This window comes from Mytilus galloprovincialis, chromosome 2 (genome assembly GCF_965363235.1).
Source record: "Mytilus galloprovincialis chromosome 2, xbMytGall1.hap1.1, whole genome shotgun sequence".
Lineage (NCBI taxonomy): Eukaryota > Metazoa > Mollusca > Bivalvia > Mytilida > Mytilidae > Mytilus > Mytilus galloprovincialis.
The window spans coordinates 43549018-43573596 of NC_134839.1; the positions used below are offsets into that span (position 1 = coordinate 43549018).

At 33.3% G+C, this 24579-nt stretch overlaps 1 protein-coding gene across 1 annotated transcript in view; it reads left to right on the forward strand.

Annotated features, from left to right (window-relative positions):
* LOC143063641 (protein C-mannosyl-transferase DPY19L1-like) overlaps nt 1-24579 on the forward strand; it is a 312490-nt gene that overhangs the window by 272972 nt on the left and 14939 nt on the right. Inside the window, exon 22 of the mRNA XM_076235893.1 lies at nt 14128-14253. Within this exon, the coding sequence (XP_076092008.1) occupies nt 14128-14253 (126 nt within the window). The remainder of the gene's footprint in view (nt 1-14127; nt 14254-24579) is intronic.

Sequence of the window (24579 nt, forward strand, 5' to 3'; positions counted from 1 at the left end):
TTTCTTCAAACATTTTTTTGACAGGATTAATATTCAACAGCATAGTGAATTGCTCAAAGGCAAAAAAAAAAACTTAAGTTCATTAGACCACATTCATTCTGTGTCAGAAACCTATGCTGTGTCAACTATTTAATTTTAGATTTAAAAAGTTTAAAGAAGAAATCTTTAATTGATTTGTAAAATCTTGACATTTGTTTTGTGTAAAAAAAAACCATGTAAGTCAGGAGCCTCTGGCCTTTGTTAGTCTTGTATTATTTTAATTTTAGTTTCTTGTGTACAATTGGGAAATTAGTATGGCGTTCATTATCACTGGACTAGTATATATTTGTTTAGGGGCCAGCTGAAGGACGCCTCCGGGTGCGTGAATTTCTCGCTACATTGAAGACCTGTTGGTGACCCTCTGCTGTTGTTTTTTATTTGGTCGGGTTGTTGTCTCTTTGACACATTCCCCATTTCCATTTTCAATTTTAATGTCAAAAATTTGATCACAATCCAAATTCAGAGCTGTATCACGCTTGAATGTTTTGTCCATACTTGCCCCAACTGTTCAGGGTTGGACCTCTGCGGTCGTATAAAGCTGCGCCCTGCGGAGCACCTGGTTGATTATGGACCCAGTTTTCAAGTTGGTCCAAATCAGGGTCAAAAATTAAACTTTGTTTGATTTCAACAAAAATTGAATCCTTTGGGTTCTTTGATATGCTGAATCTAAACATGTATTAAGATTTTTGCTTATGGGGCTAGTTTTCAAGTTGGTCTGAATGGTGGTCCAAAATTAAACTTTGTTTGATATCAACAAAAATTGAATCCTTTAGGTTCTTTGATATGCTGAATCTAAACATGTATTTAGATTTTTGATTTTAGGCCCAGTTTTCAAGTTGGTCCAAATTAGGGTCCAAAATTAAACTTTGTTTATTTCAACAAATTTTGAATCCTTGGGGTTCTTTGATATGCTGAATCTAAACATGTATTAAGATTTTTGCTTATGGGGCCAGTTTTCAAGTTGGTCCAAATTGTGGTCCAAAATTAAACTTTGTTTGATATCAACAAAAATTGAATCCTTGGGGTTCTTTCATATGCTGAATCTAAACATGTATTTAGATTTTTGATATTTGGGCCCGGTTATCAAATTGATCCACATTGAGGTCCAAATGGTCAGGGTTCGAACTCTGCGGTTGTATAAAGCTGCGCCCTGCGGAGGATCTGGTTTGTTATTATTTTGAATATCATTATAGATATATATAAACTGTAAACAGCAATAATGTTCAGCAAAGTAAGATCTACAAAACAGTTATATGACAAAAATTGTCAATTGACCCCTTAAGGAGTTATTTGCCCTTTAAAGAATTTTGCACAATTTGTTCATCAAGTTTGCTTACATTTAAAATTCTTTTCCTGAAATGCAGGTGAGCGATTCAGGCTCTTTAGAGCCTCTTGTTTTATATAGATTCATTATTGCAAGTTATAGACCAAGTAAGAATTTTGTTCCTATCTGATGATTTAGTCCAGAGTTATGGCCATGAAAAAATCCATATCTAATGGGACAGTATTATATTAAACCATATTTCTATTCAAAGAGAGATAACTCATTTTTAAAAGAAATTCTGAAGTTAATTGTTTGAAAAATTTGTGCCAGGTTTGTTTGTTTATTTTGTATAAACTAATTTTCTGTATGCTATATATATATAAAAAAAAATATTAAGTGAAATCTTATAGGTTGCACTTTGTAAATACAGCTGTTTCTCAAAACACGCCTCTTTTGGGGAGATCTTGAATATTCATAGAAAATTAATTTTGTTTACATACTGGTTCCCAGTTATGCTTTCTGTGTTCCATCTCACAGAGACATAACTTTGGAATGTTACAAGTAAATATACATGTGCATATTGTTTACATTGAAATATGTGGTAACCTTTCATTTCAGGTAGGGGTAGTTAAGAAAATAAGTGTTAGTTTAAACTCTGAGAAGTTCAGGGCATATAAACGTTGAAAATATGCCGCACAGCCCTATATTTTGACCTTTGAAAAAAATTGTGGTGCATATGAACTTTCAATTCTAGGATAAGATTTTTTTCAATTATTGTTTGAAGAAATTGATGAACAAACTTGGAAAATAATTCCAAAATATTTTCTGGATAAGTTAGGAGATAATTTTTTGTCGAGCCTGCAACTTTTGTTGCAGAAAGCTCGACATAGGGATAGTGATCCGGCGGCGGCTACGGCGGTGTTAGCTAACTTCTTAAAAGCTTTATATTTTAGAAGGTGGAAGACCTGGATGCTTCATACTTTGTATATAGATGCCTCATGTTACGAAGTTTCCGTCACTCACATGTCCAATGTCCTTGACCTCATTTTCATGGTTCAGTTACCACTTGAAAAAAAAAGTTCAGATTTTTTGTAATGTTGAATTTCTCTCTTATTATAAGTAATAGGATGACCATATTTGATATGTGCGTACCTTGAAAGGTCCTCATGTCTGTCAGACAGTTTTCACTTGACCTCAACCTCATTTCATGGATCAGTGAACAAGGTTAAGTTTTGGTGGTCATTAGTCCATATCTCAGATACTACAAGCAATAGGGCTAGTATATTCGGTGTATGGAAGGACTGTAAGGTGTACATGTCCAACTGGCAGGTGTCATCTGACCTTGACCTCATTTTCATGGTTCAGTGGTTATAGTTAAATTTTTGTGTTTTGGTCTGTTTTTCTCATACTATATGCAATAGGTCTACTATATTTGTTGTATGGAATGATTGTAAGGTGTAACTATCTAGCGGACAGATGTCATGTGACCTTGACCTCATTTTCATGGTTCAATGGTCCAAGTTAAGTTTTTGAGTTTTGGTCTTTTTATCTAATACTATATGCCATAGGTCATCTATATTTGGTGTATGGAAATATTTTATGATCTTTATGTTAGTCGCGCAGGTTTTATTTGACCGTGGCCTCATTTTCACGGTTCATTGCACAGTGTTAAGTTTTTGTGTTTTGGTCTATTTTTCTTAAACTATAAGTAATAGGTCAACTATATATGTTGTATAGAAGCATAATGTTAGATGTACATGTCTGCCTGGCATGGTTCATCTGACCTTGACCTCATTTTCAAGGTTCATTGGTCTTTGTTTAGGTATCTTGGTTAATGTTAAGTTTATGTGACAGTTGTATTAAAGCTTAGCTTTATACTTAGGACTATCAACATAATATCAATGATTAGTATAGAAGGCGAGACATTTCAGCGTGTGCACTCTTGTTAATATTCAAGATGAATATAGACAATATAAATATTATTGAAAAAAAATATTGTAAAACAAGTCCCAGAGTTTTATTTTCAGTTAATAAATAATCAAAGCAAAAAAAAAAACTAATCAAAAGCCTACCATGTTTTGGGAAATAAGGAAACAAATAATATGGGTCAATAAATATATTAACATCAACAATAAATGTTTACTGTTTAAAAACTGGATACAAAGCAATATTCTGGTTATAAATGATTTATTAGATAAAGATGGAAACATATCCTCAGACATCATACTGAGTAAACTCAAAAATAAGGAAAACTGGATAGATGAGCTAACAAAACTGAAGAAAGCTATTCCAAAACAGTGGACCAATATCCTCAAAAACTCACCATCTAAACATACTCAAGTCAATATAAATATAAAAGAAAATCTTAACATCATAAACAAAAAACCTATTCAAACCCTAAATAACCATGACATTTATAGCTTCTTACTTGAAACAAAGGAAATGCAAACACCTATTGGCTTTTTAAAATGGAAATCATATTTTACACTAGAAAATACTAATCTAGCATCTGAAACATTAACATTAATTTTTACATACTTAGATGATAATAGATATAAAATATTTAAATGGAAGCTACTTCATTATATACTTCCCTGCAATCAATTATTAAAACAATGGCATATAATAGAAACAAATACCTGCTTACACTGTAAACAAATAGAGAATTATGAACATTTCTTCCTCAAATGTTAATACTTTGAATTATTCTGAAAAAAAGTAGATTTTTCTTGAGAAATCAAATATTGGAAGACATCGTTATTAATCTGAAAAGCATAGCTTTAGGATATAAAATACATGATAAAGAATAATATGAACTCAATTTACTTTTTACTATTATCAGTTACACCATATATAAAGTATACTATACAGTGTATGTCTGACAAAAAAATAAAAAACACAACCTCTCAAAATATTAAGACAAGAGATCAGAAATGTTATTGAAATAAGAAACTTTTTATACGACCGCAAAATTTGAAAAAATTTTCGTCGTATATTGCTATCACGTTGGCGTCGTCGTCGTCGTCGTCCGAATACTTTAAGTTTTTGCACTCTAACTTTAGTAAAAGTGAATGGAAATCTATGAAATTTTAACACAAGGTTTATGACCACAAAAGGAAGGTTGGTATTGATTTTGGGAGTTTTGGTCCCAACGTTTTAGGAATTAGGGGCCAAAAAGGGCCCAAATAAGCATTTTCTTGGTTTTCGCACTATAACTTTAGTTTAAAGTTAATAGAAATCTATGAAATTTTGACACAAGGTTTATGACCACAAAAGAACGGTTGGGATTGATTTTGGAAGTTTTGGTTTCAACAGTTTAGGAATTAGGGGCCAAAAAAGGGCCCAAATAAGCATTATTCTTGGTTTTCGCACAATAACTTTAGTTTAAGTAAATAGAAATCAATGAAATTTAAACACAATGTTAATGACTACAAAAGGAAGGTTGGTATTGATTTTGGGAGTTTAGGTCCCAACAGTTTAGGAATTAGGGGCCAAAAGGGGACCCAAATAAGCATTTTTCTTGGTTTTCGCACCATAACGTTAGTATGAGTAAATAGAAATCTATGAAATTTAAACACAAGGTTTATGACCATAAAAGGAAGGGTGGTATTGATTTTGGGAGTTTTGGTCCCAATAGAATAAGGGGCCCAAAGGGTCCAAAATTAAACTTTGTTTGATTTCATCCAAATTGAATAATTGGGGTTCTTTGATATGCCGAATCTAACTGTCATGACTGTGTATGTAGATTCTTAACTTTTGGTCCCGTTTTCAAATTGGTCTACATTAAGGTCCAAAGGGTCCAAAATTAAACTTAGTTTGATTTTGACAAAAAATGAATCAGCTAGGTTCTTTGATATGCTGAATCTAAAAATGTACTTAGATTCTTGATTATTGGCCCAGTTTTCAAGTTGGTCCAAATCGGGGTCCAAAATTAAACTTTGTTTGATTTCATCAAAAATTGAATAAATGGGGTTCTTTGATATACCAAATCTAACTGTGTATGTAGATTCTTCATTTTTGGTCCTGTTTTCAAATTGGTCTACACTAAAGTCCAAAGGGTCCAAAATTAAACTTAGTCTGATTTTAACAAAAATTGAAATCTTGGGGTTTATTGATATGCTGAATCCAAAAATGTACTTAGATTTTTTATTATGGGCCCAGTTTTCAAGTTGGTCCAAATCAGGATCTAAAATTATTATATTAAGTATTGTGCAATAGCAAGTTTTTTCAATTGCACAGTATTGCGCAATGGCAAGAAATATCTAATTGCACAATATTGTAAAATAGCAAATTTTTTTTTAATTAGAGTTATCTTTCTTTGTCCAGAATAGTAAGCAAGAAATATCTAATTGCAAAATATTGTGCAATAGCAAGATTTTTTTTTAATTGGAGTTATCTTTCTTTGTCCAGAATCAACTTAAATCTTTGTTATATACAATATACAATGTATATTCACTTTTTACTACCAACTGATAAATTAAAATAATCTTTACCATTCAGTGATAACAAGCAGTTTTTTTACATCTTAATATTTTATGATGTATTTAAATGAGTAGTTATTGTTGCAAACTCCATTAGAAATTTTAATTGAGATTAGTTTTGGAATAAGGGAAAGGGGGATGTGATTAAAAAAATTGGGTTCAATTTTTCTCATTTGAAATTTCATAAATAAAAAAGAAAATTTCTTCAAACATTTTTTTGAGAGGATTAATATTCAACAGCATAGTGAATTGCTCTAAGAGAAAACAAAAATTTTAAGTTCATTAGAACACATTCATTCTGTGTCAGAAACCTATGCTGTGTCAACTATTTAATCACAATCCAAATTTAGAGCTGAATCCAGCTTGAATGTTGTGTCCATACTTGCCCCAACCGTTCAGGGTTCAACCTCTGCGGTCGTATAAAGCTACGCCCTGCGGAGCATCTGGTTTAGATATAAAATTGGCAGACTATTTAAGCAATTTAATGAACTGATGCCTGACTTGAAACAGGACATTATGAATGACTCTGAAAAAAAAAATAAAACCTCGCTCAAATATTGAAATCATACTGTAATTTTCTTCAAACATTGCACAGGTATGAATACAATTTCAAATGTACCTGTTTATGTATATACATGTAAGTTATAGTGTTTATCAATTGTGATTAGAGATTTGATTGTATTTTTATACAACAGTCAACAGTAATTTTATATTTGTTGTGTTATCATGATTATTATTTGTACTATATTATTCATCTATTGTTGTTATTATCCACTAAAAAAAAATTGCTAGTTTAATATTATTTAAGATAAAAGAATCTAGTATGACATAAGAACACTTAGAAAATGAAAATTACCTTCAACTGAATGATCTGATAAAATGCTTCGGATAAAATAGCATCTGATTTTACTGTAGACATGTTTTGTAAAACACTTTTGAATTTCAAACGAATATTCACAACAGAAAAAGATAACGGCATATTAATAATCCTTTCAAAACAAATATTTTGGAAAATTTCCTTGAATAATGCACTAATGTATATTCCATATATTTTATAAAGCACTACACTTGTTATCCAGCTTTTTTGTAAACAAAGAAACTAGTATAAAAAAATATTTAGGTGAAGACATGAATTATTTCCAGATTAATGAAAATTTGTGTACTAACATTATTAACCATAATAGATGTTCTATACTAATGATAACGAGGCCAGGATAAGGTAGCTATTAACAAATGTAAATATGTTAATAAAACTTAGTTTAAAAAAAAATAAAAAAAAATTCAAAACTTCATAGTAAAAGTGGTAAAAGGAGTTGCAATGGGAAATTGCATTGTCAATATTTACAGAAATGCAACCTGTAATTAGATTATTATCTATTTTTTATCAAGGTATTTATTTCAATACATTAAATTGTTTAGATAAAAGTTGTTGACATTTTATAGATAAATTACAAATCTATATTAGTTTTTATACAACTGCAAAATTTTTTTTTAATTTGGTCGTACATGTATATTGGTATCACGTCGTCGTTGTCATCAGCGTCGTCTGAAGACTGATGATTTCCGGTTAACTTAAGTATAAGTGTATAGAAATCAATAAAAATTTAATACAATGTTTATTACCACTAAAGGAAGGTTCGGATTGTTGTCGGGGGGTTTTGGTCCCAACAATTTAGGAATTAGGGGCCAAAAAGGGACACAAAAAAGCATTTTTATTGGTTTTCGCACAATAACTTTGGGATAAGTAAATAGAAATCTATAAAATTTAAACACTAGGTTTATGACCACAAAAGGAAGGTTGGGATTTATTTTGGGAGTTTTATTCGCAACAAGTTAGGAAAAAGGGTCCAAAACTAAACTTTGTTTGATTTTATCAAAACTTTAATTATTGGGGTTCTTTGATATGCTGAATCTAACAATGTATATAGATTTTCGATATTATGGCCCTATTATCAAATTGGTCCACATTGAGTTCTAAAGGGTCCAAAATTGAACTTTATTTGATTTCATCAAAAAATGAATTCTTGGGGTTCTTTGGTATGATGAATCTAACCATGTATTTAGATTTTGGATATTGGACCATAATAGTTTAAAAGTCTGATTTTAATTTGTTAAGTTCTTGGACCACATTCATTCTGTGTCATAAACCTATTCTATGTCATCTATTTAATCACAATCCAAACTTGCCCCAACTGTTCAGGGCTCGACCTCTTTGGATGTACCAAGCTGCGCTCTGCGGAGCATCTTGTTGACAAATGAAAAAAAATATTTGGAACTATAAATTATATTTGATTATAACATGAAAATACATATACATGGTATTACATCATATCTAATTTTAGAGAACTATTAATCATATCCAATGTTGAGGGGGAGGACAGGGGGTACCCTTCTCCCTTCTCCCACCCCTTTTCTCCTTTCTCCTACCCCTCTTCTCCTTATTTTATTTTTTTTAATTTACAGGAAAAAAGAGAGATATTTTATTTTTTTCTCCAACTTTTTCTCCTTTCTCCCAGCCTTCCTCTCCTTTCTCCTTTTTCCTACCCCCTTTCTCCCTGTCTCCCTTACCCCTGTCCTCCCCCTCAATGTTAACAAGAGTGTTTCCACAGTTTTTATACGACCGCAAATTTTAAAAAATTTTGGTCGTATATTGGTATCACGTTGGCGTGGTCGTCTGCATCGTCGTCGTCATCGTCGTCATCCGAATACTTTTAGTTTTCGCACTCTAACTTTAGTAAAAGTGAATAGAAATCTATGAAATTTTAACACAAGGTTTATGTCCACAAAAGGAAGGTTGGGATTGATTTTGGGAGTTTTGGTCCCAACATTTTAGGAAATAGGTGCCAAAAAGGGCCCAAATAAGCATTTTCTTGGTTTTCGCACTATAACTTTAGGTTAAGTAAATAGAAATCTATAAAATTTTGACACAAGGTTTGTGACCACAAAAGGAAGGTTGGGATTGATTTTGGGAGTTTTAGTTCTAACAGTTTAGGAATTAGGGGCCAAAAAGGGCCCAAATAAGCATTATTCTTGGTTTTCGCACAATAACTTTAGTAGAAGTAAATAGAAATCAATGAAATTTAAACACAAGGTTTATGACCACAAAAAGGAAGGTTGGGATTGATTTTGGGAGTTGAGGGCTGAACAGTTTAGGAATTAAGGGCCAAAAAGGGGCCCAAGTAAGCATTATTCTTGGTTTTTTGCACCATAACTTTAGTTTAAGTAAATAGAAATTTATGAAATTTAAACACAAGGTTTATGATCACTAAAGGAAAGTTGGGTTTGATTTTTGGAGTTTTGGTCCCAACAGTTTAGGAATAAGGGGCCCAAAGGGTCCAAAATTGAACTTTGTTTGATTTCATCAAAAATTGAATAATTGGGTTTCTTTGATATGCCGAATCTAACTGTGTATGTAGATTCTTAATTTTTGGTCCCATTTTCAAATTGGTCTATATTAAGGTCCAAAGGGTCCAAAATTAAACTGAGTTTGATTTTAACAAAAATTGAATCCTTGGGGTTCTTTGATATGCTGAATCTAAAAATGTAGTTAGATTTTTGATTATTGGCCCAGTTTTCAAGTTGGTCCAAATCAGGGTCCAGAATTAAACTTTGTTTGAATTCATCAAAAATTGAATAATTGGGGTTCTTTGATATGCCAAATCTAACTGTGTATGTAGTTTCTATAATTTTAAGTCCCGTTTTCAAATTGGTCTACATTAAAGTCCAAAGGGTCCAAAATTAAACTAAGTTTGATTTTAACAAAAATTGAATTCTTGGGCTTTTTTGATATGCTGCATCTAAACATGTACTTAGATTTTTATACAACCGCAAAAATTTTAATTTTTCGTCGTATATTGCTATCACGTTGGCGTCGTCATCGTCGTCGTCCAAATGCTTTTAGTTTTCGCACTCTAACTTTAGTAAAAGTGAATAGAAATCTATGAAATTTTAACACAAGGTTTATGACCACAAAAGGAAGGTTGGGATTGGTTTTGGGAGTTTTTATCCCAACATTTTAGGAATTAGGGGCCAAAAAGGGCCCAAATAAGCATTTTCTTGGTTTTCACAATCTAACTTTAGTAAAAGGGAATAGAAATCTATGAAATTTCGAAACAAGGTTTATGACCACTAAAGGAAGGTTGGGATTGATTTTGGGAGTTTTGGTTCCAATAATTTAGGAATTAGGGGCCAAAAAAGGGCCCAAATAAGCATTATTCTTGGTTTTCGCACAATAACTTTAGTATAAGTAAATAGAAATCAATGAAATTGAAACACAAGGTTTATGACCACAAAAGGATGGTTGGGATTGATTTTGGGAGTTGAGGATCTGAACAGTTTAGGAATTAGGGGCCAAAAAGGGGCCCAAATAAGCATTTTTCTTGGTTTTTGCTCCATAACTTTAGTATAAGTAAATAGAAATCTATGAAATTTAAACAGAAGGTTTATGACCATAAAATTTTTGGTCCTGTTTTCAAATTGGTCTACATTAAGGTCCAAAGGGTCCAAAATTAAACTTAGCTAGATTTTAACAAAAATTGAGTTCTTGGGCGTCTGAAATGCTGAATCTAAACATGTACTTAGATTTTTTATTATGGGCCCAGTTTTCAAGTTGGTCCAAATCAGGATCCAAAATTATTATATTAAGTATTGTGCAATAGCAAGAAATTTTCAATTGCACAGTATTCAGCAATAGCAAGAAATCTTCAATTGCACAGTATTGTGCAATAGCAAGAAATTTTCAATTACACAGTATTGAGCAATAGCAAGAAATCTTCAATTGCACAGTATTGTGCAATAGCAAATATTTTCAATTGCGCAATAGCAAGAAATATCTAATTGCACAATATTGTGCAATAGCAAGAAATTTTATATTGATTGGAGTTATCTTTCTTTGTCCAGAACAGTAGTTGAATCAACTTAAATCATTGTTTTATACAATATACAATATTCACTTTTACTACCAACTGATAAATTAAAACAATGTTTACCATTCAGTGATAACAAGCACTTGTTTTACATTTTGATATTTTATGATGTATTTAAATGAGTAGTTATTGCTATTTCTTCCATTTTTTTGAGAGGATTAATATTCAACAGCATAGTGAATTGCTCAAAGGCAAAACAAACATTTTAAGTTCATTAGACCACATTCATTCTGTGTCAGAAACCTATGCTGTGTCAACTATTTAATCCCAGTCCAAATTTAGAGCTAAATCCAGCTTGAAAGTTGTGTCCATACTTGCCCCAACCGTTCAGGGTTCAACCTCTGCGGTTGTATAAAGCTGCGCCCTGTGGAGCATCTGGTTGATTATGGGCCCAGTTTTTAAGTTGGTTCAAAACAGGATCCAAAATTATATTATATTAAGTATTGTGCAATAGCAAGAAATTTTCAATTGCACAGTATTCAGCAATAGCAAGAAATCTTCAATTGCACAGTATTGCGCAAAAGCAAGAAATTTTCAATTGCACAGTATTGTGCAATAGCAAATATTTTCAATTGATTGGAGTTATCTTTCTTTGTCCAGAATAGTAGTTGAATCAACTTAAATCATTGTTTTATACAATAAACAATGTATATTCACTTTTACTACCAACTGATAAATTAAAACAATCTTTACCATTCAGTGATAACAAGCACCTTTTGTTACATTTTAATATTTTATGATGTATTTAAATGAGTTGTTATTGTTTGAAACTCCATTAGAAATTTGAATTGAGATCACTTTTGGAAAAAGGAAAAGGGGGATGTGAAAGAAAAATGGGGGGAGGGGGGGGTTTAAATTTTTTCTCATTTCAGATTTCATAAATAAAAAGAAAATTTCTTCAAACATTTTTTGAGAGGATTAATATTCAACAGCATAGTGAATTGCTCAAAGACAAACAAAATATTTTAAGTTCATTAGTCCACATTCATTCTGTGTCCGAAACCTATGCTGTGTCAACTATTTAATCACAATCCAAATTTAGAGCTGAATCCAGCTTGAATGTTGTGTCCATACTTGCCCCAACCGTTCAGGGTTCAACCTCTGCAGTCGTATAAAGCTACGCCCTGCAGAGCATCTGGTTTTCATCAGGCTTGAAGATATTGATTGATAATTCATATATAGTTTTATCATGACAAGTTACAGATCGAGTTCAAATTTTTGTTTGGTCTGATAATTTTGTGCATGTTATGGTACTTGGACTTGAAAAATTCACTCATACAATCAGGGCTTAGTCATGCTTTAATATAATGACTTGATATTTTCTTTTTCACCATGGCAAATAATAGAACAAGTTAGCATTTTGTTCCAGTATAATGTAATTTTTACCCGGAAGGGGACTATATGTATGGCCATGCAATACTCCAAAGGGCCAAGTGAGCTTTTCTCATCACTTGCCGTCCGTCGTCTGTCGTCGTCGTTAACTTTTTACATTTTGAACTTTTTTTAGGGAACCACTGAATGGAATGAAACCAAACATGGCATGAATGTTCCTTATGAGGTGCCAACCAAGTGTTGTTACTTTAAAGCCGATCCATCATCCAAGATGGCCGCGAGCTGTGGACTTAGTTTAACATAGTACCCTATTAGAAATGCATACAAATGACTTCTTCTAGAGAACCACTGAATGGAATGACACCAAACATGGCATGAATGTTCCTTGTGAGGTGCTGACCAAGTGATGTAACTTTGTAGCCGATTTATTATCCAAGATGGCTGCCAGAAGGGGGCTTAGATTAACATAGGAACCTATGGGAAATGCATACAAATTTCTTCTTTTTTAGAACCACTGAATGGAATGAAACCAAACATTGTTTGAATGTTCCTTATGAGATTCTCACCAAGGGTTGTTACTTTGTAGCTGATCCATCATCCAAGATGGCCACCAACGGGGACTTAGTTTAACATGAGACCCTATGAGAAATACATACAAATGTCTTCTTTAAGAGAACTACTGAACTAAATGAAACCAAACATAACAATATTAAACCAAATTTGGCCTAAAACATCATTATAAGTATCTGTTACAATATTTTACAATTTTTAATATTATTTCAAAATCCCAAGTAGAATCAGTTGAGCAACACAGGCTCTTGAGAGCCTCTAGTTTTCAGTTCTTTGACTACATTCATTTTTGGTCACAAACCTATGCTGTGTCAAATATTTAATCACAATCAAAATTCAGAGCTGTTAAAAGCTCAAATGTAAAAACTCTAATTTGGCATTTAAATTAGAAAGATTATATCACAGGGAACATGTATACTAAGTTTCAATTTGATTGGACTTCAACTTCATCAAAAACTACCTTGACCAAAATAATTAACCTGTAGCGGGACAAACGGACAGAAGAACAGACGAAAGGACAAACTAACGGACGCACCACAGGGGCTTGTTTAGTGGGTCAGACAAGGTTTTACTGTCAATGGCGATCGCTATCCTATATAAAATACCAATAGGATAGCGATCGCCATTGACAGTAAAATCTTGTCTGACCCACTAAACAAGCCCCTGTGTCCGTCCGTCCGTCAGTCCATCAGTCTGTCAGTCCGTCCATCCCATGAATATTGTTCGTCACATTTTTCTCAGGAACTACAATACAAGGATTTCGGAAATTTGGTTTTAGGGGTTATATAAGTCTGCTATACCGTGTGATGCATTTTCAGATTCATCACTCAACAACTTCCTGTATACCGAACACTTATATTATTTTACACATGATAACCAAGTTAAACATTTTAGTCACATTTTTCTCAGGAACTACAATACAAGGATTTCTGAAATTTGGTTTCAGGGTTTATATAAGTCAGCTTTACCGTGTGATGAGTTTTCAGATTCATCACTCAACAACTTCCTGTTTACCGAACACTTGTATGATTTTACACATGATAGCCAAGTTGAAAATTTTTGTCACATTTTTCTGAGGAACTACAGTTCAAGGATTTCTGAAATTTGGTTTCAGGGTTTAGATAAGTCAGCTTTACCGTTTGGTGCGTTTTCAGTTTCATCACTCAATAACTTCCTGTTTACCGAACACTTGTATGATTTTACTCATGATAGGCAAGTAAAAATTTTCCTCACATTTTTCTCAGGAACTATAATACAAGGATTTCTGATATTTGGTTTCAGGATTAACAATGATTTATACAAGTCAGCTATACGGTGTGATTAGTTTTCAGATTCATCACTCAACAACTTCCATTTTACCGAACACTTGCATATTTTTACACTATTAAAATTATCCACTTGCGACGGGGGTATCATCAGTGAGCAGCAGCTGGCAGTTTCACTTGTTAACTTTGGTTTGGCTGAGCGCTGGAAAATATCTGTTTATGACAAAGAATTATTTATAAATTTTTTACAGAGAACGAACAAAGAAAGTATACTCTATGTACAGTAGAAAGCCTGCAGAAGAATTGAAACATTTAATGAAAGAAATGCAGGTTAATTATGTGATTTTAGAAGATTCCTGGTGCAATAGAAGATCCAAGTGAGTGTTTATCTGAACAGTTTTTATATACCCATCAAAAGTGACATTTTCTGTTTTTAAAATGTATGTATGTTCGTACATCTGTCAACACTTCATATAATCATTCAAATTCTCTTTAATCAATGTTCATGTCATTTTAACACAACATTATAATAATTTTTTTGATTTTGAAAATATTTTGCTTTTCGTTTTCAGAGTTACAGGACCATTTAAATTAAGGCAATTTTTCACATATCATTAACACTAGTATGCCTGGATTGATTTTATATTAACTTCACATTATTCGTGGGATTGATAAAAGGAAACTCGCGTTAGATTTTATAAATTTTATATTTTTCCATTCCAGTGTTTAAGGACATTATTTGTCAGAATACAGTAAAATTTGCTACATATTTAGATTGGTTAGGATGAATGAATGTAGACTTTGGATTTTCAAAATGTTGTGGGTAATGTCATTAAACATATGGGACTTGTCCTAATTGACTGAGTACTTATATGGATAAGGATATTCACATGCTGTTTTTCTACAGAGCCATTTTATTTATCCCTGAATAAATGTCTTCTAAATATCCCATTTGATTTTGTGACAATTTCAATGCACAATCAGGGCATATCATGTGCTCTTGGAATTGCTGTTTATTTTTAACACCCATACCCAAAAGGGCTAACTCAAGGTTGCATTTCTGTAAATATTGACAATGCAGTTTTCCATAGGAACTCCTTTTACGGCTAAAACTGTACTACTTTTACTATGAAGTTTTGAAAAAAATCTTATCCTAGAATTGAAAGTTCATATGTACCACAATTTTTTTCAAAGGTCAAAATATAGGGCTGTGCGGCATATTTTCAACATTTATATGCCCTGAACTTCTCTAATACTCATTTTCTTAACTACCCCTACCTTGAATGAAAGGTTATTAAAGATTTCAATGTAAACAATATGCACGTGTATATTTACTGGTAACATTCCCAAGTTATGTCTCTGTGAGATGGAACACAGAGAGCATAACTGGGAACCAGTATGTAAACAAAGTTAATTTTCTATGAATATTCAAGATCTCCCCAAAAGAGGCGTGTTTTGAGAAACAGCTGTATTTACAAAGTGCAACCTCAAGCTATTCTCATCACTTGGGGTCTGTTGTCCGTCGTCTTCTGTCAATTCTTACAAAAGTCTTGTCCTCTGAAACTACTAGGAGTATGGGCAATAAGACCATAATTTGGCCCAAATATTACTGTAAACTTACCAATTTGTCATAACTAGACTAAATACAAGTGGTCAAAAACCAAAAATAAAAATCACATTTAAACGAGTTATTAATGGCAACGAACAATGACGACGAAATTTGTATATTTTGTCAAATTTCTTGATTTTCCTTGTTTTACATCAAATTTTAAGTATATTTAATAATAAAAAAATAGATTCACAAAGTATGTGCGTACACAAGAAACAACTTTATATTTGTTGATATAATATAAATAGTTATAATAAAGCTTCTCTATAATTATTTTGTTGTTTGTTGGCTGCACTTGTTGTTTCTGCAATGTATATATAAAAGGTGAAAAACTGCATATATTCTGTACTTTTCATAGTTTTCAAGAAAACAATACATGTTCTGACGTAATTATCACGTCACCTGATAAAAATACTGTTTTTCATCTATATTTCCTTACTATATGCATTTTCAAACAATATGTGCAAATTTGAAATTGTTGTCAAGTATTTTATTATCTTGGGTCAACATCGGGCCTTAATGCTCCTATTCCAAACTTGACCACAATCTTTATTAGGGTATCTAGTTTATGATGAACCTGCCGGCAAACCAAGATGACTGACATGGTTAGAAATTGAACATAGGGGTGAAATGCAAGTTTTGTCTATTACTTTGAAAACTGTTATCTGACAGAGGCAATAATAATACCATTTATCCATATACATAAAAACTGTAAGAAGCGACTTACAGGATTTAAAACACCAATGTTTACTCCCATACCGATGTTGTCGAAAGGTGACTTTAATTTTGCATTCCGTCCATCTGTCCATCAGTCAGTCCGGCAAATAATTTTTACGGATTTTTTTGTCATTCTTGAAAAGTGTTTTGATAATTGGTATATAGTTTCATCATAACAAGATACAGATCAATTTCGAATTGTGTCTGGTGATTTTGTGCTGAGTTATTGTCCTTGGACTTAAATTCACTCAAATAATCAGTTTCCAGCACTTTCTTATGCCCCCGTCATAGAGGAGGGGGCATTGAATTTTACGATTGTCTGTCTGTACTCAGTACGTCCAAAAAATAGTTTACGTTCTTTGAGTTTGTATCAAACAAATGTTTATAATGAACCTTAAACAAAACGCGAAAATAATTGTCCTGTACCAAGTATTTATGCAAATTATGTTTAATATTAAACAGGCCTAAAGGGCAGCGGAAGTCTTTTATATTTCTCAAAAAGACAGTACGATTATGGAAACAATATTTGGACGTCTTTATTATTGAAATACTTTAAGCAAGGATGATAAATGCTAGAGCACACCAGCGAAGTCGCCGGCATTCAGAGTGTGGTTGAAGGTATTTAAAGTGTTGTAGGATAATTTTTTGTAAAATATTTAATTACTGGAAAATTTCAGGAAAGGTGTCAAAAGTTATAGGTACTTAATAAGGACAGGACAAATGTTTTCCTCCTTTTTTCCCAAAATTCCCAATTTTTTTTTTCTATTTATTTCAATATGAACATTCATTACTATAAATAAAGTGTGTTTGCTTTTTCCTATCAATTCTAAGTTTACTTATCAATCCGCTGCGGTCATTAATATCATACAGACCCTATCTATTTAATATACTTAGTGACCCGATGAATTTTTGTAGCAAGAGTTTATGACTGGAGAATTTCAGACATAGGTACTTTGGGACATGACAATTGTTTTTCTAGCCAGGCTCCTCATTTTTTTTTCCTCCAAAATTCCCATTTTTTTCTATTAAGTTCAATAATGTTAGGATTTATCTGTATATTATGAACATTAATTACTATAAATAAAGTATATTGGCAGTGGCGGATCCAGGGGGAGGGTTCTGGGGGTTGGAACCCCCCTTTTTAAAATAGCTGGATCCGCCCCTGATTGGCATTTTACTATCAATTCTCAGTTTACTAATCGATCCACGGCGGTCATTGACTTATTATATAAACCCTCTCTTTTCAATAAACTCTGTGATCGCCATGGGTATTAAACTTGAAAATGACAGCAGATAGCAAATACACTTTATTCATAGTCTTTGTATGTTCAAAGTTCGGAAAAACGAAAACCGGAAGTCTAGTCTGACTTAAAATTTCGTCCAATGACGGAAAAATATCCGGACGCATTTTTGTTCGCTTTTCTCCCAAAATAACCCAAACTGAATAATCATAAGAATTGATGACAAATGCGACTATACATGGTACCTATAGGACACAGAGGCATTATGTTTGATTTATTTTGGAAGAAAGAGAAGCGACACAAAAAATGAGGTCTTCTCGTTTAATAGTATAGATATACATTACCACAAAACTCAGATCATGTACAAATTTGGGTAGCGTCACTTTTATTGTTTTTGAGTAATGTCTCTTTATAATATTGTATGTAAGCAGGGGCATGATCTTTATCTATGGGGACACATTCTCCATTTATTTCATCATGCTTGGAAATAATAAGTTTGAAAATTGGTATATAATTTTATCTTGACAAGTTAAAGATCAAGTTCGAATTTTGTTCAGCGTTATGCTCCATTATCACTGTTATACATTTTTTATGGGCCTGCTCAAGCACGCCTCCAGGTGCGGGAGTTTCTTGCTCATTGAAGACCCGTTGGTGGCCTTCGGCTGTTGGCTCTTTAACACATCTTAATTTTATTATCCTGTGGCTTACAAAATTCACTCAAATAATCAGTTTTCCACACTTTTTAGCTAACCTGGCACGAAGGGCTAAGTGAGCTTTTCTCATCACTTGGCGTCCGTCGTCGGCGTTAACTTTTTACATTTTGAACTTCTTCTAGAGAACCACTGAATGGAATGAAACCAAACATAGCAGGCATGTTCCTTATGAGGTGCTGACCAAGTGTTGTTACTTTGTTGCCAATCCATCATCCAAGATGGCCGCAAGCAGGGGACTTAGTTTAACATAGGACCCTATGGGAAATGCATACAAATGACTACTTCTAGAGAACCACTGAATGGAATGAAACCAAGCATGACATGAATGTTCCTTATGAGGTGTTGACCAAGTGTTGTTACTTTGTAGCCGATCCATCATCCAAGATGGCCGCCAGCAGGGGACTTAATTTAATATAGGACCCAATGGGAAATACATACAAATGTCTTCTTTTAGAGAACCACTTAATGGAATGAAGCCAAACATAGCATGAATGTTTCTTATGAGATGCTGATCAAGTGTTGTTTATTTGTCACCAATCCAAAATCCAAGATGGCCACCAGCAGGGGACATAGTTTAACATAGGACCCTATGGGAAATGCATACAAATGACTACTTCTAGAGAACCACTGAATGGAATGAAACCAAACATGGCATGAATGTTCCTTATGAGGTGCAATCCATCATCGAAGATGGCCGCCAGCAGGAGACTTAGTTTAACATAGGACCCAATGGGAAATAAATACAAATGTCTTCTTTTAGAGAACCACTGAATGGAATGAAGTCAAACATAGCATGAATGTTCCTTATGAGATGCTGACCAAGTGTTGTTACTTTGTTGCCGATCCAACATATAATAATCAAGATGGCCACCAGTGGGGACTTGATTTAACATAGGACCCTATGGGAAATACATACAAATTTCTTCTTTTCGAGAACCACTGAATGGAATGAAACCAGACATAGCATGAATGTTCCTAATGAGATGCTGACCAAGTGTTGTTACTTCGTCGCCAATCCAATGCCCAAGATGGCCGCCAGTGGGGGACTTAGTTTAACATAGAACCCTATGGGAAAAACATACAAATTTCTTCTTTTAGAGAACCACTGAATGGATTGAAACCAAATATAGCATGAATGTTTCTGATGAGATGCTGACCAAGTGTTGTTACTTTGTAGTTGATCCATCATCCAAGATAACCGCCAACAGGGGGCTTAGTTTAACATAGGACCCTATGGGAAATACATACAAATTTCATCTTTTAGAGAACCACTGAATTGAAGGAAACCAAACATAACATAAATGTTCCTTTCCTAATGAGGTGCTGGCCAAGTGTTGTTACTTGGTAGCCAAATTTTTATCTTTTTTTATATGAATTCAAAAACCCAGGTAGAGTCAGGTGAGTGATACAGGCTCTTATCATATACTTAGACTTAATAACATATGATTTTTACTGTATGATAATAGCATTAAATTAACGTTAATTCCATATATTTCGAATTGGTGCTTAACGGGCTGATATGAAAAGTTTATCACATGCTTCGATTGTTATCACATGCCTTTCCGTAACGTTATCGCATGTCATTCCGGTGATACTCGGCAAATTCCGGAAAATACACCCCAGTGCTACGTTTTCAGTGAAAAACATTACAAAGTAGTGTACAAAACAATTATGTGGATACTAGAAAGTATATTGTGTAAAAAAAATTTAAATTAAAAATTATAAAATAAATGCATTTTTTAAAAGTTTCAAACATAATTTAGAAAGTTACTTTAAAAAAGTTGACTTTTCCAAACTGTTCATTATGTATATTGTTGAATTACTTTTTTGTCGATTCGTGCATGTTAAAATGTTTTACTTCTCTGTTGATTCATATGATAGAAAGATTTCATATCGAATGAACTAAATTTGGGGTCCGATGTCCGTGAACTTTTCACTCTTTGAGCTTCTATTTGGGAACCACGTAAAAGGATCTATATATGAATCTGTTATTTTTCTCCATTGATGAAGGTATGATAAAAAGATCATAACATGTCAATATTTCATATCGCATGTATTATCAGCCCTAGGTTCAATATCAGCCAAAGAGCCGCATGTAATAATCTGATGTTATGAGTCTCTAGTTTAGTCATGCTTGCATATAATGATTTGAAAATTGGAATATACTTTTATCATGAAAAGTTTCAGATAATGTTCGAATTTCATTCCGGTCTGATGATATTGTGCAGTGTTGTGTTCCTTGGACTTGGAAAATTCACTTAAATAATCAGTTTTCAACACTTTTTATATGACCGCAAAAAACCAACCGAAGACATTTAGACCCTGTTTACACTTGTACCAAATTGAATCTATTTTTATTTGAATCTAAATGTAATTGTCATGCCTATGGCCCTCTTATGGGTGTAATTTATGCCTTAATAAAGATGATAGTATATAGATGATCAAGTTATAGTTAAATATGTCATTAGTTCCCTACCGACGAAGTCGAAGGGGACTTATGGTTTGCACTCCGTCTGTCTGTCCAACCGTCAGTCCGGCAAATCAATTTTCCACACTTTTTTTTTTCATGCTTAAAGATATTGATTTGATATTTGGTGTATTGTTTTATCATGACAAGTGACAGATCTAGTTCGAATTTTGTTCTGGTCTGATGATTTTGTGGTGCAGAGTAATGGTCCTTTGACTTAGAAAATTCACTAAAATAATCAGTTTTACGCACTTTTTTGTCTAGAGTCAAAAAAGGGTATGCTGTTTCTAGCGTCAACAATGTATTAGTTAATGGTGAACCCCTAGTGGTAAGTCAAAGATATTTGGTATACAGTTGTATTAGTGTTGGCACATCTCATTACCATGGAGAATATTTGGCCCTGCCCTCTTAGTTATGCTCTAAACTTTTGCTTAGTTATCATGTATAAGTTTGTGATTTGGTAAGTTAATGATAATTGGTATGCAGTTGTATAAGCATTGATATATCTCATTTCCATGGAGATTATTTTGTACAGCCCCCTCAGTCACTTTCAAACATTTGCTTAATTATCATATTAGTTTGCGATTAGGTAGGTTTAAACGGAACTACTTATGATAATTTAATGGTATTTGGTATTCTATTGTATTAGCATTGGCACATTTCACTTCCATGGAGATGTTTTTAGTCATGTACCTTCAGTCATGGATTATTGACCTTGAATAGTTGCAAAACTTACATGTTAAAGTGTTGCTATTTTATTTTTAACATTTGCACTATTGAAATTACAAAAAAGCGAGACATATCTCCGTGATAACAGTTTATTTGTCAGTCTTTTAGAAAATGATTTGATAATTGTTATATAGTTTTATTGTCGAGCCTGCAACTTTTGTTGCAGAAAGCTCAACATAGGGCGGCGGAGGCAGCGGCGGTGTTAGCTCACTTCTTAAAAGCTTTATATTTTAGAAGGTGTAAGACCTGGATGCTTCATACTTTGTATATAGATGCCTCATGTTACGAAGTTTCCGACAGTCACATGTCCAATGTCCTTGACCTCATTTTCATGGTTCAGTGACTACTTGAAAAAAAGTTCAGATTTTTTGTAATGTTGAATTCTCTCTTATTACAAGTAATAGGATAACTATATTTGGTATGGGCAAGGTCCTCATGCCCGTCAGACAGTTTTCACTTGACCTCGACCTCATTTCATGGCTCAGTGAACAAGGTTAAGTTTTGGTGGTCAAGTCCATATCTCAGATACTTTAAGCAATAAGGCTAGTATATTTGGTGTATGGAAGGACTGTAAGGTGTACATGTCCAACTGGCAGGTGTCATCTGACCTTGACCTCATTTTCATGGTTCAGTGGTTATAGTTAGGTTTTTATACGACCGCAAAATTTGAAAAAATTTTCGTCGTATATTGCTATCACGTTGGCGTCGTCGTCTGCGTCGTCGTCGTCGTCCGAATACTTTTAGTTTTCGCACTCTAACTTTAGTAAAAGTGAATAGAAATCTATGAAATTTTAACACAAGGTTTATGACCACAAAAGGAAGGTTGGGATTGATTTTGGGAGTTTTAGTCCCAACATTTTAGGAATTAGGGGCCAAACAGGGCCCAAATAAGCATTTTCTTGGTTTTCGCACTATAACTTTAGTTTAAGTAAATAGAAATCTATGAAATTTTGACATAAGGTTTATGACCACAAAAGAAAGGTTGGGATTGATTTTGGGAGTTTTGGTTCCAACAGTTTAGGAATTAGGGGCCAAAAAAGGGCCCAAATAAGCATTATTCTTGGTTTTCGCACAATAACTTTAGTTTAAGTAAATAGAAATCAATGAAATTTAAACACAATGTTTATGACCACAAAAGGAAGGTTGGTATTGATTTTGGGAGTTTAGGTCCAAACAGTTTAGGAATTAGGGGCCAAAAAGGGACCCAAATAAGCATTTTTCTTGGTTTTTGCACCATAACTTTAGTATAAGTAAATAGAAATCTATGAAATTTAAACACAAGGTTTATGACCATAAAAGGAAGGTTGGTATTGATTTTGGGAGTTTTGGTCCCAACAGTTTAGGAATAAAGGGCCCAAAGGGTCCAGATTTAAACTTTGTTTGATTTTATCAAAAATTGAATAATTGGGGTTCTTTGATATGCCGAATCTAACTGTGTATGTAGATTCTTAATTTTTGGTCCCGTTTTCAAATTGGTCTACATTAAGGTCCAAAGGGTCCAAAATTAAACTTAGTTTGATTTTAACAAAAATTGAATCCTTGGGGTTCTTTGATATGCTGAATCTAAAAATGTACTTAGATTTTTTATTATTGGCCCAGTTTTCAAGTTGGTCCAAATCAGGGACCAACAAGCACAGACAAGCACTTTTTTTACATTTTAATATTTTATGATGTATTTAAATGAGTAGTTATTGTTGCAAACTTCATTAGAAATTTGAATTGAGATCAGTTTTGAAATAAGGGAAAGGGGGATGTGAAAAAAAAATTGGAGGGTCAATTTTTTTCATTTCAGATTTCATAAATAAAAAGAAAATTTCTTCAAACATTTTTTTGAGAGGATTAATATTCAACAGCATAGTGAATTGCTCAAAGGCAAACATTTTTTTTTTAAGTTCATTAGACCACATTCATTCTGTGTCAACTATTTAATCACAATCCAAATTTAGAGCTGAATCCAGCTTGAATGTTGTGTCCATACTTGCCCCAACCGTTCAGTGTTCAACCTCTGCGGTCGTATAAAGCTGCGCCCTGCGGAGCATCTGGTTGTGTTTTGGTCTGATTTTCTCATACTTTATGCAATAGGTCTACTATATTTGTTGTATGGAATGATTGTAAGGTGAACATGTCTAACGGACAGATGTCATCTGACCTTGACCTCATTTTCATGGTTCAGTGGTCAAAGTTAAGTTTTTCAGTTTTGGTCTTTTTATCTGATACTATACGTCATAGGTCAACTATATTTAGTGTATGGAAATATTTTATGATTTATATATTAGTCGCGCAGGTTTTATTTGACCTTGACCTCATTTTCACGGTTCATTGCTCAGTGTTAAGTTTTTGTGTTTCGGTCTATTTTTCTTAAACTATAAGTATTAGGTCAACTATATTTGTTTTATGGTAGCATTGTTAGCTGAACATGTCAGCCTGGCATGGTTCATCTGACCTTGACCTCATTTTCATGGTTCATTGGTCTTTGTTTAGTTATCTTGGTTAATGTAACGTTTATGTGTCAGTTGTAATAAAGCTTTATACTTAGGACTATCAACATAATATCAATGATTAGTAAAGAAGGCGAGACATTTCAGTGTGTGCACTCTTGTCATGACAAGTTACAGTTCAAGGTTGAATTTTGTTCTGGTCTAGTGATTTTGTGCAGAGATATGTTCCTTGAAGTTAGAAAGTTGAAAATTCACTCAGGTAATCAGTTCGTCATGTTAGAAGATATTGATTTGATAGTTGGTTTATAGGTTTATCATGACAAATTACAGAACAAGATCGAATTTTGTTCTGGTCTGATGATTTTCTGCACAGTTATAGTCTTTGGACTTTGAAAATTCACATATAATCAGTTTTCAACACTTTTTCAGCTCATCTGGCCCAAAAGCGCCAAGTGAGCTTATCTCATCATCTTCTCATCTGAAACTACTGGGCAAAATGAAACCAGACTTGGCCTAAATCATCCTTAGGGTATCTAGTTTTAAAGATGTATCTGATGACCCCGCCCTTCCACCAAGATGGCCGCCATGGCTAAACATAGAACATGGAGGTAAAATGCGGATTTGGCTTATACCTCTGAAATTAAAGCATTTAGTGTGAATCTTACATAGGGTAACAATGGTCATAAGGTCAAGATCTATCTGCCCTGATATTTTCAGACGCATCAAACAATCCGTTGTTTGGTTGCTGCCCATAAATTGGTAATCTTAATGAAATTTTAAAGTTGTTGG